The sequence below is a fragment of the Carassius gibelio genome, chromosome B13 (genome assembly GCF_023724105.1).
Source record: "Carassius gibelio isolate Cgi1373 ecotype wild population from Czech Republic chromosome B13, carGib1.2-hapl.c, whole genome shotgun sequence".
NCBI classification, from domain to species: domain Eukaryota; kingdom Metazoa; phylum Chordata; class Actinopteri; order Cypriniformes; family Cyprinidae; genus Carassius; species Carassius gibelio.
In genome coordinates, this window is record NC_068408.1 from 27,463,276 (window position 1) to 27,478,243 (window position 14,968).

At 37.8% G+C, this 14,968-nt stretch overlaps 1 protein-coding gene across 1 annotated transcript in view; it reads left to right on the forward strand.

Moving 5' to 3' along the window:
* The first annotated feature begins 2,185 nt into the window (after positions 1-2,185).
* col21a1 (collagen, type XXI, alpha 1) overlaps positions 2,186-14,968 on the forward strand; it is a 107,110-nt gene continuing 94,327 nt past the window's right edge. The window contains exons 1-6 of the mRNA XM_052571693.1: positions 2,186-2,361; positions 7,092-7,222; positions 7,487-8,047; positions 9,235-9,400; positions 9,489-9,717; positions 12,107-12,280. Coding sequence (XP_052427653.1) covers positions 7,123-7,222; positions 7,487-8,047; positions 9,235-9,400; positions 9,489-9,717; positions 12,107-12,280 — 1,230 coding nt within the window. The 5' untranslated portion in view covers positions 2,186-2,361; positions 7,092-7,122. The remainder of the gene's footprint in view (positions 2,362-7,091; positions 7,223-7,486; positions 8,048-9,234; positions 9,401-9,488; positions 9,718-12,106; positions 12,281-14,968) is intronic.

Consider the following 14,968-nt stretch of genomic DNA (forward strand, 5'->3'; position numbering starts at 1 on the left):
TTGACTACTAATTTTTTTTTGTTCCACACAGTAAACTCTCTTTCTCTTTTCTCTTATTTATGAATGACGTGGTATACATTCTGTGTTTCTAGCATGCTTGCCAGTGTCTTCCACAAATTCCTCATTTGATAATAGTTGGCTAGAGCTTTCCAAACTGCATAACCACACTGCAATTCATCAGGCGTGCTATGACACCTCACTGCTGAGTTTTTTCCCACTCAGGAAACAAACATAGCTCTCGCTTCATGGTTGTGCTTTTGTTGCCGTTTTCCAAAGCCAACAGAATATGAAGTATTAGGAGTCCAGCTGTACCTTTCAATTACAAAAAGCCCTGTGGGAGGATACCCATTACTTACAGTGGGATTCTCCCAGTCTTCCAATTGTTAACGCATCAATTATGGGCATGGGATTCCCAGATGTAGCATTCGTCAAGCTAGGAGCTGGCTTGGCAGGTGATTATCAGCAGGTGGGCTTATTCTGCATTGTGTTTCCTACAGAACTGGCTGAAGTTGAGAACCTAGACCAAGCCCAGATCAAATTTTCTTCACTTGAGGGTTTGATTACTTTGAGGGTGTTGAATAAGGAGACGTGTTTAATTTGCTTCCTGTGAAGCTTAGGTGGGTTTGAAGAACTTGCTGACAGTGATTAGAATGAATCCAAGAAGATGTGGGCGTATACTTCTCAGAATTTCAGATGTTGGGAGCTCTGTAACTCTGTGGGTGTAAAGAACATAGATTTTTCATTCAAGAGCTACCTACCAAATTGCTAAAGAGCTACCAAAAAATTAATTCACCCAAAAGCAGTCATTGTTCTCTCACCCTCATGTTGTTCTGAACCTGTATGACTTATATCCTGCTGTGCAAATTGTTCAATCAATCAATCAATCAATTAATCAAATCAATCAATTAATCAATCAATTTTCTCGCACAAACTACTTTAAACTCCAAAAATGACAAAAAGGCCTATAAAAGTAGTTCAGCTTTGTGTGAGGAACCAAACCGAACACTCTAGAATCAGACTGGTGCAGATTTTGAGGCAACACAGTCTTGTTGCAGCAGTTCTTAAGATAACATCTCACTATAATTTATATTTATAAAAAATAAATTTGTCTGTGCTAGCAACATGATATGTCTCCAGAACACTTGGAATATAGCACACAAATCACATGTACTATTTATAACCCCCCACTCACAAATTACGTGATAATAACTATATGTTGTATATGCACAAAAACTCTACATTTTGTAGTGTTCAAGTTAATTTTTCCCCTAGATATTTAGAATGCTGGAACTAAAATTACTTGATTGGATAAGATTTGATTTACAGTCCTGCACTGTTCCAAAGAAAAAAAAAAGGGAATAACATGGTTGAAATTATCCAATTTAAGGGAGATTATTTCGAAGTTTATGCCAAGAAAGCATTGTGTTTGATATAGTAGAGAAAAACGCAAAGATGTTCTGGAAAATCACAATGTGCCAATGATAGAGAACAGCACATGGGTTACTTTTAGTGCCAACACCACAACATGCAAATGTTCAGCTTTCAAATTCATGAATAACTCAATAGTAGACACTTCTTGATTCCAATAACATATCTACTTAAAAAAAAAAAAAAAAGAAGACATTTTGGAGAGGATAATTGTCATGACTTCCATCAAACTTGGCATTAAACGTATTCAAAGTATTTCTGATGTCTAAATGCTCTTACAAAAGAAAAGATGTGGGTTCTAACATATAAGCTGTTTCATTATATTTTAAATAGACTAATGTTTTAGACAGACTGAAAGCTGCAAATTCTCCAAAACAGAACAGTTGTTTCAAGAAATGCAGTTTACAAGCAAAAGTCCTCAATGACTTAAGGACCACACATACTGAAAAAAAAGTGTCCAAGGAATGAATCGGAAAATGAATAAAATATTGTACGATGCAACAAACAGGCAACATCCTTTCGCCTCTCAAGTTAGACTCAAAGAATGTGAAAGCATGTTCTCTTATCTAATCTTCTGGCTCATTACTAAAAAAACCCTCACAATATTTATCCCCTCAGCTGTCATACACAATCCCAACATTGGAAGAATATCGGAATTACTGTAATTTTCCTTCTGCTTCCACAAAAAGGGGGCTGACTCCTTTTCTCTTCTATTTAGTGAAGTTTTCCTTATCTGCATCTTATTTCAACCTCTGTAACCAAGAGGGAGAGAGAGAGAGTGAGTTTGTTGGAAGGTGAATGGAGAGGGCAGGCTCACATCTGCAGCCTCCTCCAACCCTGCGCTTTGCACAGCCCTGACCATGAGACAGCAGACAGTGTGAGTGAGGGGCTATTTATTCAATAAGGGTCCAGCTCTGTGCACATCAAACTCTGGTAAATCTTTCTTTTTTTTCTCTTTTTAACCAGTGTGATGCATTGATTCTCTTGACTGTTGTGTTAGTTGCACTTTTTCTTTTGGCTGCAAGCAGCATGCAGAAGATACTGTTTCACATCTCATTATCTTATGGCTACCCCAACAGATGAGGTCATTGTAAAAAAAAAAAAAGAGAGAAAAAAAAGGAAAGAAAGAAATGCTTGTTTGAAATTCATCCAGGGCTTTTCGAAAATGGCATTTTTCATTTAATGGTGATTGTCTGTCGAGGGTTGGGTTGATGTGTTCCCTTTTGAGAACATGTAAAAAGATGCAAGAGAAACTACATGTGCATAGATCCTCACATGCTTTGTCCTTTTTTGTCTGCAAATCTCCGTTCTTGCAGACAACCTGCATGTTGAATTTATTAGCAATGGTTATCAGTTCCTGACATGTGCCACTGTCACGATTGAGGAATGAATGGAATTATTTAACAGGGCTTTGTCCAGCAGCCGGTCCAGGGGTAAATGTGCAAACAAGTTATTCAGTCTAAGGAACAACGTAGTCTTATTTAACTCCTAAGAGTTGTGTTCCCTTGTTTGGGTAACAGTGGAGATTAAAAAAGGCTGCACAGAAGAGCTGGAAGAGCATCAAAAGGGAGATTCTCCAACAAACCATTTGTGAGTAAGTCATGCATGTTGATCACGTACGTAACTTGGTGGAAACTCCCTTGTAACAGCTCTGTCCTTGGTAGACTGTTGCCTTTACGGTCTTGATTATGTGAAACAATTTCAGTGGTCTCTCTCTGATTTAATGTTTTGGCATTTCATTGGAGCCTGAGGAACTTGGCCCCCCATTTATTTTCCCCTCTTGTTGGCAAACTAATTGAACATGCCTTACAGCAGTTGTTGATTTTGGTATCGAAAAGCACTGCATTACAATAGCACATTTATAGCTGTGCAATGGAAAACAGGCAAAAAGGTTTTAGTAAGACAATGACTGCCAGTTAGAAAACATGGAGATAACTGATCCAAGACAAGCCATACACAATAAATCAAGAGTAACTACAGATGTGCAACAAAATAAGAGCTACAAGGAAAATACCTTTCCTGGGAAACCGACTAAATAAAGCATACATATTTGGCAGTCTTCTTAGGATACGTGGAGAGGTTAACACCTCATCTGGAGGACAGGGAGGAATCAGCTGTTCAACAAGGGTTTCCTGCCTCCCACATACAGTTGGACAAAACCCATCAACACTAAATAAATCTTAAACAAGTATCACTAAAAACCCGATAAATTACTTGCACTGAAATTCCACTGAGATTTAAATGTCATGTTTTGGAAGACACCTGCTTAGGATAAATTTGGCTAAATTGAAGGGGGCAATTCCTTTTCATAGAGGAGAATGTTTAAAGACGTCGCATTCCAGCTTCATTATGGTTCCAGAGTCTCCTGCATCTTGACCTGGGACTGGAACCATAAACTGTCTGGAGGTCCCCAATAACTTCCAAGGTCAATGAGAAGGTCATGGTGCAAAGACAAGCCATATGGCTAAAGGTACAGGCTGGCAGACACATATGTCTTTCCAGTTTTTGTGCAGGACTTGTAGTCATTAATTCCACGAAAGTAATGGTGCATTACCAAGATCGTTCTGCACTGTCCTTTTTTCTTTTCTTTTTTTTTGGTCTAGAGTTGCTTTGGCTTTGTCACATGAACATGAGCTTGATCGTTGCCCAGAACTACAATTTCACTGGCAGAACAATTTCCAGTTCCAAAGAATAGTGTGTGCGGGGGCGTGGGTTTGAGCTCTTAGCATGCAGACATGCTCATGAAAATATTGGAGCGTTCCATATACCTCCCCTTGTGATGGGCTTCGCAAAGGACTACATCTTATGTGTTATAGGGGTGATACATCATGATACACCTCCTGGTCAGATTGGAAAACCTTAGTCATATTACTAGCCAAAGTTGAAGGAAGTATAAAAGTTTTACTCGTGTTCCGTTCTTGCTCAGATCTCTCAGCTGGTGAGGATGGTAACTTGCATTGGGAATCTTTGTTTGACTGCAGCAATCAGTATGCCAAAAAACACCCCCACCCCTTCTAAAGGGAGCATATCTGGTCTTCATTTATTACAGTGTTTTTTATAATGTCTGCAGTTCTTTCTCTTTCTGGAAACAGCACACAGTTTCCAACAAGAGCCAGAGTTAGATGAAATACTATTTCAAAACATGACATGATTCTACTTGGTGAGATTGCTAATAAAACACAACTGGAATATATTGAGTTCAATGTAAGTAAAGCTCAATTAAGAGCACTTGTGGCATTATGTTGGTTACCATTTCAAAAGTATAGCAACAATATGCACATTAACATGATTTTTGTGTGAACAAAATCAGTTACTATCCGGTGTTCTGTGTAAAGTTACATGCATTTTTAAAACTTTGCTGCCAAGACAACAACCGCTTAAAATGATAAACTGACTATAGAAATTACAATAACCTTACATCTCAAGTATGTAAGTAAGTTTAGACAGAACAATGAATGAAAGTGCTTTAATAAAAGTATAAACTTCACATTGCTGCTTTTAAATGCTCCAAATCCATTGCAATTGCCTGTGAGCTCAGGATTTGCTTTAAGGAAGTAAGCACAGGATGTATTTTTTTTTTCTTTTCTTTTTTTCAGTAATCAAAATTATGCCACAAATGCTGCTTATTCAACTTTAATTGTATAGGATCCTGAATATTTAGTTAATAGGACAATTATGTCATTAACTGAATTTAGATGTCCAAAAGAGTATGAAAGAGTCACTCTTGGTGAGATATTGATTTACTTTATCAAATTATATATATATATATATATATATATATATATATATATATATATATAGGCTATATACATACACACACACATACACACACATTTTCTTATTTTTTTTAGTTTTAATTCTAAATGCATTTTAACAGGTTGAATCACGCAGAAAAAGACCTCTCTCTAAATGAGCGTGCGCACTAGTCTCTACTAGACTTCATGGCACTCTGTAGGAGTGTTTTTCCAGTGCAATGTTGCAAGTATTTAGCTTACCTCTACATGCTTGTGAAGGGTTGATGTTGAGATTTTAGCTGCTAGTTGGATCTCCCTAGGCAAGCACAGCTTACACTGCATAACAGAGCATAAATATGGCCAGGGGTTCACTTCATTTTCTTTTGAGTTCAACTTCAACAACATAATATGACGAGGTTTTGTTCTCAACATAATGCCTGTCTTGTCCATCTGCATCACTGATCTATATATATATATATAACTGGATCGCTCATCGCGTTCTAAACTGCCAACAGGCAGTGAAGCCACCGGAAGTGTTCGATCCGCCATCTTATTAATCCCTACCAGCAGAGAGCTCCATTGAGTTACATTCAAACCGCTGTCCTAAAATAACTCTATTTGAAGCAAATCAGTCAAACAGGATTCGTTTTTATGTTAAGTGTATGTAAATTCATCTTTACTTCAGATATTGTCTGGGGTGTTTACGGTCTTTTGGGGCAGGATAAGCGATATATTTAAATCATGTAGGTGCGTGTGTCTGCTGCGCTGATTAAACACAAAAATTTCTTTATGAACAAAATTATTCAGGAATTATTAAACGAACGTATTAGTATCAGAAATGGATTTTGATATATTACAATGAATAATGCAATTATGTTGTTAATATTGCTCTATAATGAAATATATATTTTTTTATTTACTATCTGGGAAATAAAGCTTTGTATTTATTTCTTAAATCTGTACTGTATATAGTCAGTTATTTCTCTGAATAAATTCAGATTTCACAACGAACACTTTGTAGTTTGATATATGTGTTGAGGTCGTGACCGTCTGATGTTTATAGTGTTCATGATGCTCACTACTGTAATGAACGTAGCTTTTTAATAAGTAGAGGAAATTCCCAACATTTAAAAAATAACCGTTTACATGCCTAGGGTGTTCGCATTGTAATAATGTACAGTGATACTTCATATTTATAAACACTGACTTGTTAGGTGATGTTTTCTCATTAAAATCATACAAATTCCTATTAATTCAATGGAACGTTTTCGCACACTAGGGATTACCAATATGGCAGTGCGGCGGCTTCACTTTAATGATATCATGAGCAATCCAGTTCTATATTATAGATCAGTGATCTGCATCCTTCTTGTGATTTTAGCACCGGTTTGCTCTCCTGCCCATTATTTACTGCAGTAGTTTTCAGGGAGCGATTTTTTATTTTTATTTTTACTCAGTTATTAATGTGTATTAAAATGTAGTGAATTACAATACTTCAAACAAATGATACTTAAGTAAAAGTAAAATAAAAAGTAGAAGTACACAACAAAGCTACTCAATTACAGTAATGCGAGTAAATTTAATTTGTTACTTTCCACCTCTGGTATTGCACAATATGTCTGTTTCTCATTCAAGTTATACAAAAAGGGTGCACACAACCTTCATTTCCATTCTTTGGTTTTCATATCCAAACCTAGAAATGCACAACCATCTTCGTTAGCATGGACCGAATTAACTGCATTGTATCCTGTGCGCATCAAATGCAATACAACTCCTGCTCAACTGTTATGGTTGAGATGTTTACATTGATTACAAAAAGCATGTCATTCATTTAACAAAACTATAAAAAAAACTTAACATCTGCAAAATCCAAAGGCATTCATGTGAAGACATCTATGAAATGCATGTCTTATCTTTATTTCTCTTCAGGTGCTAAACTGGAGCTTGGTACTTCAGGAACATGGGTTGCAAAATGAGATCCATGCATTTTGTGCTTTGGTGTCTTTACTTCATGCTCCTTCACTTGTTTTGCACAGCACAAGATGAGGACATGAGATTAAGTAAGCGTGCTTCTCTCATCTTCACTAGCGTATGATGCATGAAGACTATTCACACAGATAACATCACCTAATGATGCAGTGTTCATTGTGGCCTGTCTTAATACAGAGCAAATGCAACAATTTCTGGAACACAGGGCAGACTGTCAATAATTTGATTGAAGATAGAACTTTAGAGTCAAGTGTCTAAACTGTGCCTTGCAGTGTGAGAAGATCAAATGGTCAACTTATGAGGAACAAAATCTCATCTCCATTCCTCAATTTCAGGTTGTAGAACAGCGCCAAGTGATTTAGTATTCATACTCGATGGATCATGGAGTGTGGATGACATAAACTTTGAGATTGTCAAACGGTGGCTGGTAAATATCACCATGAGCTTCAACATCGGTCAGAAATTCACCCAGGTTGGGGTGGTGCAATATAGCGATGACCCCTTTTTGCATATACCCCTGGAAAAACATTTATCAAGTAGTGACCTAATCAAGGCAATGGAGTCCATAGAATACATGGGTGGGAATACAAACACAGGGAAGGCCATAAAGTTTGCTAACGACAAACTCTTCGCCTTGTCTGAGAGAGGTCCAAATGGCATTGCAAAAATCGCTGTGGTTCTGACAGACGGGAAGTCCCAAGATGAAGTGCTGGCAGCTGCAGAAGCTGCAAGGAAAAAGGGGATAATTCTCTTCGCAATTGGCGTTGGTTCTGAGACCGAGGAGGCAGAGCTCAGGGCCATTGCCAACAAACCATCCTCAACCTATGTTTTTTCTGTGAAAGACTATAAAGCTATCGCAAAGATCCGTGAAGTTATTAGGCAGAAGCTGTGTGAAGGTAAGCCTTCATGTATTGCTAAGCTTTCATATTTCAGGTGCTACAGTTTCAAATTCATTGGTGTAACATTTTTCACATGTGTCACAATGAAATTACAATGTTTTATGACCTTGAGCTTCCACAGGGGACCAGGATTTTTTTGCTTTACCATGCCATCCATGTACAAGTGGAGACAGGTTTATGGCATCTCCGTGTCTGAGTTGCATGCATAATTAGGTGTCTCTCACCTCAATGCACAGATCACAGTTTGATTCATACCCTACAACATCCAGGTGTTCTGAGTTCAACAACATGGCTGTAAATTGCCCAAAAGTGTGAAATCAGGATCATGCATTGCTGAGCATGTTTCAAAGATTGTGACATCAATTTCCAGCAAGCTTACAAACAAGCCAGTTCAATTATTTGAAAGTTCTGCAAAAGGCCAGTGATTCTGAGATGTTTATATATTGTGAATCCAATTTTGGCAGATGCAAATGTCAAGTTTGTATAGTTCCCACCAACCAAAATTACTGTGAGGTATAGATTGGATTTGCAGTTAAATCTGCTCAAAAGCAGAAATAGCACAACATTAAGTATAATAATGGTAAAAAAAAAAGTGATCAAATGCCAGATCTGATCTTGAAAAGTGGAGAAAGAATACTTCTCAAGGCGCTTTTCTGTTCTAACAATGGATTACTCAGCAACAACTCTACGCAGACTTGTTAAAAAGCAAAAATAAAAACTGGAGTCCAATACAGCCATTAGGTTGGAAAAACTGCCCTCCATAAAATTTGCTAAGACTCCTGAAGCTCATCATAGAAAGCTTTTCCATACACTGGAAAAGTTAATGATTAAGGCACTTTATGATAGAAAAGGTCATCTCTCGTCTGGTATTTTCAATGATGGGGACATTCTTTAGTTGGACTGCATATTTGCACAATGTCCAGTGTTTCATGCCAAGGTCTTCCTACGATTTTTTAGACTAGTTTCCAAGCCAAATAAAATAAACCACTACATTCCATAAATGTTTAACCCTTTGCAGACATTTTTTTTCAGCAAACATTGCAAACATTGCTGTGATTTTAATATTAAAGCTCATTAAAGGCAGGGAAATTATAGGGTAGTGCTTGCTTAGCTTAATTTAGATTCATGCATCATTTGTTGCAGTGTTGCAGTTTACATTGTCTTCTCAATTTAATGTACCATAGAGACTGTGTGTCCAGCAAAAATTCCAATCAATTCTCGAGATGAGAAAGGATTTGACATACTACTCCATTTCAACTTGGCTAAAAAAGCTAAAAAGACACAAGGATCTTTTGATGGCAGCAAAGCCTACCAGGTGACATCCCGAGTTGACCTGAGTGAGAGCACCAGGTATAATTACGTTTGGTTTCAAGCTCCTATGTCCTAGAAAGTATACTCTGTTCGAAGTGAAACAGTGTCTTCATCTTAATGTCCGTAGGATGTTATTTCCAGGCGGACTTCCACCATCCTATGTTTTTGTGGCCACGCTGAAGTACAAAGGCTCCGTGGTTATGGAAGAGTGGGATCTATGGAGGATACAGACCAAGGACGAAAAGCCTCAAATGGCTGTTACTCTAAATGGTCTGGACAGAACAGTGATGTTCACCACCACAAGCAGCACACCAAGCGGAACTCAAACTGTGGTCTTCACTAAACAACCTGCTAAGGTAAATACACAGCTTGACAGAAGAAGCCTGAAACAATTCATGAACTCAAAGGAACACTCCACTATTTTTGAAAATAGCCTCATTTGCCACCTCCCCTAGAGTTAAACAGTTGTGTTTTAATGTTTTCGAATCCATACAGCCGATCGCCGGGTCTGGCAGTAGCTTTAGCTTAGCACAGATCATCGAATCTGATTAGACCGTTAGCATCTCACTCAAAAATGACCAAAAAATAATTTTGATATTTTTCCTATTTAAAACTTGACTCTTCTGTAAGTACATCAAAATAAAATATCTTTGCACCTGCTGCACCCATGGTACGACAGCGAAGTTTGTTGATTAAAACGGCAGAATGAGAGTATTGTTCCTAACCATATCAGCCTAGAAAATCGCAACGTTTAATTTTCCGTCGGTCTCAGTACACAATGTAACTACAGAGTCGAGTTTTAAATAGAAAAATATATAAAAATAACTCTGGTAATTTTTCAGCGAGATGCTAACTGTCTAATCAGATTCAATGATCGATGCTAAGCTACAAATAAAGTGCTACCGCCAGACCCAGAGATCAACTGGATGGATAAAAAAAATTAAAATTCAACTGTTTAATTCTAGTGGAGTTGGAAATGAGCCTATTTTCAAAAATAGAGGAGTGTTTCTTTGATGGTACTGCTTCACTACCTTTAGCAAAAAGACCATGCTGCTTTAAGTTTGGTCTGCCAGCTATATCAGCACTAATCCAGTCTAGAAATTCACGTGTGCCTAAACTGGTTTCAGCAAGGATTCAAAACTTTATACAGAAAATCCTTTAACAGTGGACTCCAGGCCCATGGCAGCCAAGTATATTAGAGTATACACCAAGTATATACCAGGCTTACCAGTCACCATTTGGACAAAAAAATACTCTATGGAATTGTATACATTATAAACTTGATATTTTTTGTTTAAAACACATTCACACTTATATAAAGATCCTTCAGTAATTAAATAATGAAAACAGTTAAGTTGAACAACACAGAGCACTGGAAGAGTTTAATATTTTATGAAAAATGAAAAACATGAATTCACATAATTGAAAAAAATATATATAGAATACGTTTACTGAAATTAGGGCTGCACTCGACTAAAGATTTGTTCATTTGAAGCATTAATCGTTCATTTGAAGCATTAATCGACTAATCACACAATCATTAATAAACCATTTAAATCAAAATAATCCCTTAAATTGCCTACATACATTGCCTATTAAGCACTCTAGCACATGCATAAATCTTGCCAAGGCACACCGGCAGATATAAGTGATTTTGAATGTGTGTGGGAAAAACAGTAAGAAGTTGCTTTCACATTTTAATTATTATTTTTAATAAATTCCTTTTGGGTTTTGATTTTAAGAGATTAAGTTGGTGACACTGACTTGTCATGTCCGCAGTAGTGGACGCGCCTGTACGCATGTTACGGATTACATAATTTGAGAATATTTGTTTTCCATTTTAAGGTTGTTGGTTTTTTTTGTTTTGTTATTTTACTAGATATTTCACTCTCTATAGATATATATATATATTTTATGTCTGTAAGGCAACTATACACATAGTTTTGGATTTTCGCGCTCAAGTTCACAGAGACCAAGTCAGAAGAAAGTGCATCTTATTTGCTTTCATTATTTTACAAAAGTGCCATGTTTTTATTATGAGTGAACACAAATAAACGTAGAGTCTTCACAGATTTGAAAGATGTGTTACTCTTATCTGTATGAGCAAAAATTATGGAGTATAGCCTCCATCTGTGCTGCATTGAGCGCTGCTGTTCAGCTTCCACATTCCGCACAGACGGTTGAACAGGTTAATATTATACTGAGCGGATATGTAAAGTTGCTGCTAGGAACATATTTCAGATGATAAGTCATATTTGAGGTCGATGAATGATAGGAGAGCGTTTGGATATCCTGCCTGATCTGGTTAATGAGCCGTGACTTCACCAATGTAGAATGTTTTGTTTTATTTAGGCTAAGTGACCAATAAAATTTTGGACGACCAAGCCTCTTCTGGCCGACTAATCGTTAATTGACTATTTGGGTCATCTCTAACTGAAATGTTCTCATCTTCTTTATAAAGTTTCATTTATGGTATATGAACTTATGAACTTAGTAATGTAATAATATAGTAATGTGATAATGTGTTCCTGTTGCTCAGTGGTAGAGCACTGAGTTAGCAGTGCAAAAGGTTTTGGCTTCAAATTCCCAGGGACCACTGATACTGTTAAAAAAATAAAAAATAATAATGTATAGCCTGAATGCACTGTAATTTGCTTAAGTGTCTGCTAAATACATAAATTTAAAAACTATAAATGTTATAAAACACCATTGTCTATGCTACATTGTGCTTTATGTATTTTACAGAAACTATTTGATGAAAAATGGCATCAGCTGCGTCTTCTAGTGACAGAGGAAGATGTCACTCTATATGTTGATGATTTGGAAATTGAGACATTGGCACTGGAGCCTCCTGATGGTATTTTTATTAATGGAAAAACACAGGTTGGGAAGTACGTCAGCAAAGAAACAACTGTACCTGTAAGTATGCTAATGATTTCTTGAATCCCATTCTACAAACCATTCATTTCTTGTCATAAACACAAAAAAAATATATACTTTACTGTTGAAAATCTCAACTGTATCTCAATGAATTAACTAGGTGGTACTGTGGAAATGTGATGTTGAGATGATGTGTTACAGGCAGTGGTAACATTTAGATGTTCAAAATCATTATAAGGGAAGGCCAACATCAACCCTCTACACTGTGAGTACATCACTCGCGTATGTTCTGAAATACACTTCATACTAGGCAACTATATAAATGTCAGTTAGCCTACTGAATTGATACTGGTTGGATTTCACTAGCCAGTAATTGAGTTAGTGAATCCAAAATTCTCATCCGAAATTTTCACACGTTGAAAAGTAAATACGACCTCATGTCATGACCCCATTCTACACAGCCTCAGAAACATCCATCCATCCTGAAAAAAAACAGGTCCCAGAAGGAGGGAAGAAGTGCTTCCATTCATTGTTTTCTTGTTAGCAATGGTTACTTCCTAAGAAACATGTACAGCCATCATCGCTTTGTATCAAAATGCCTCACGTACAAGGAAATTGCTACAAAGAATATTGCACCTGAAACGACCATTTACCGGATCATCAAGAACTTCAAGGTCAGGGGTTCAACTGCAGACTGCATATCTTCAGGACATCCCAGAGTGTCCAGCAAGAGCCAGGACTGTCTCCTCCTGAGTCAGCAACAGAATTGTGTCTCCAGCAGTGCAGAGCTTTCTCAGGAATGGCAGCAGGTTGGTGTGAGACCATCTGGACGAACAGTGAGGCCAAGACCTTTTGGACAATTGTCTGGTGTCAATAAGGGCAGCATGAAGCCACATCTCTCCAAGAAAAATGTTAAGGACAGACTCAAATTCTGCAGGAAGTACAAGGATTGGACAGCAGAAGACTGGTGCCAAGTTATTTTCTCTGATGAAGCTCCCTTCGATTGTTTGGGACATCTGGAAAGTCGATTGTTCGGAGAAGAAAAGGTGAACGCTACCATGAGTCCTGTGTCATGCCAACATTGAAGCATCCTGAGACCATCCATGGGGGTTGCTTTTCAACCAATGAAGTGGGCTCTCTCATTATTCTGCCCAAAAACACTGCCATGAATAAAGAATTACATCAAAATGTCCTGCAAAAACGACTTTTTCCAATGGTTCATGCGTAATTTGGTGATGATCTGTGCATTTTCCCAGCATGATGGAGCACCATGTCACAAAGCAAGAGTGATCATTACATTGAAATTTTGGATCTCAATCACAAAGAGGACTTGTGGTCAGTCCTCTAAAGGATGAGTGGACAAGCAGAAGCCCACAAATTGTGATCAACTCCAATAACTAATAAGTCAAGGATGGATCATCATCGGTCAGGATTTGGCCCAGAAGCTAATATCCAGCATGCCAGAAAGAATTGCAGAGGTTATGAGGAACAGGGCTCAACACTGCGAATATTGATTCATAATATATTTTTTTGCCATTAAAAGCCTTTAAAACTTATGATATGCTTATCATTGTATTTCAGTATACCATTAGAAACGTGGAAAAATAATCTACAAATAGTAAAGCACTTATATCACTGCCAAAACTTTAGGCCATGACTGTACAGTAAAATGCTGGATCAAAAACAACCAAATCTGGGTCATTTTGGTAAGCCAGGACTGGGTAGTTTTGATACAGCTGGGTTGGGCTAAATGTGACCCAACATGCAGGGCTGTTAGATTTAACCCTAGAATGCCTGAACCAAAAACATTTACACAAATGCATGCAAAAGGACCATTATTGGAATTAACAGTTATTCAGCATTACGCTTTTTGGTGTCTGGTGGGTGTTTCTGGCGCAATATGGCTGCTATTGCCTCATCCAAGTGGATGCTGCACACCGGTGGTGGTTGAGGACGTCAACCACCCTCCACCCCCCCCCCATGTTAAATGCTTGCCCAGAAAAGCAATATATAAATGTAAGGAATTATTACTGTCTGTGTTGCTACTGTAGTCATTAAGGTTGGGTACCGAAACCTTGCAAATATGTACCAGACTGAATCATAACATATTTTGGTGCCACTTAAATGCCTGCATTGTCGATTTAAATATTTCCCTCCGGTGCTCCGAAAGGGACATATCATCACCACCTGTGATCACTATTCTGCATTAATGTGGTGTCAGAATAATGAGAAAACTATCTGAGGAGAGTGTGAATGCAGCAGTTATACTTGCTCTTTTGCCAGCAGGTAGCCTACATTAAATGTGCCTAAATGAATAACATGCAATGAGAAGCGTTTCTAAACATGTTGTCCAACAAAAGAGCAATACCCATATATTGTCACAGTCGTGTATTTATTGTCTTCATGTTTCATAATTCAAAGCATTCTCTATCTTAATCTTTATTATTATCATCATCATCATCATTATTATTATTAAGTTACTGGAGGATGCTCGACCAGGGTACACCAACTGGGGAACTCTACTGGGAGAAGAAAGGCGCTCGCATCCCTGTGTTAGGGGGTATGGCGCAGCAAACGTGACACCCAGCCAGCCCTTCCCGCCAATTACCTGTTACCCAACACACAGGAAGAAACTGGCTCTACACAAAGGTTGTAGAACCCCGCAAAGGTGTTAGGTGTCGCCCAGCCCGCAGCTCGACAAATTTCTGCCAGAGAGACACTGTGCGC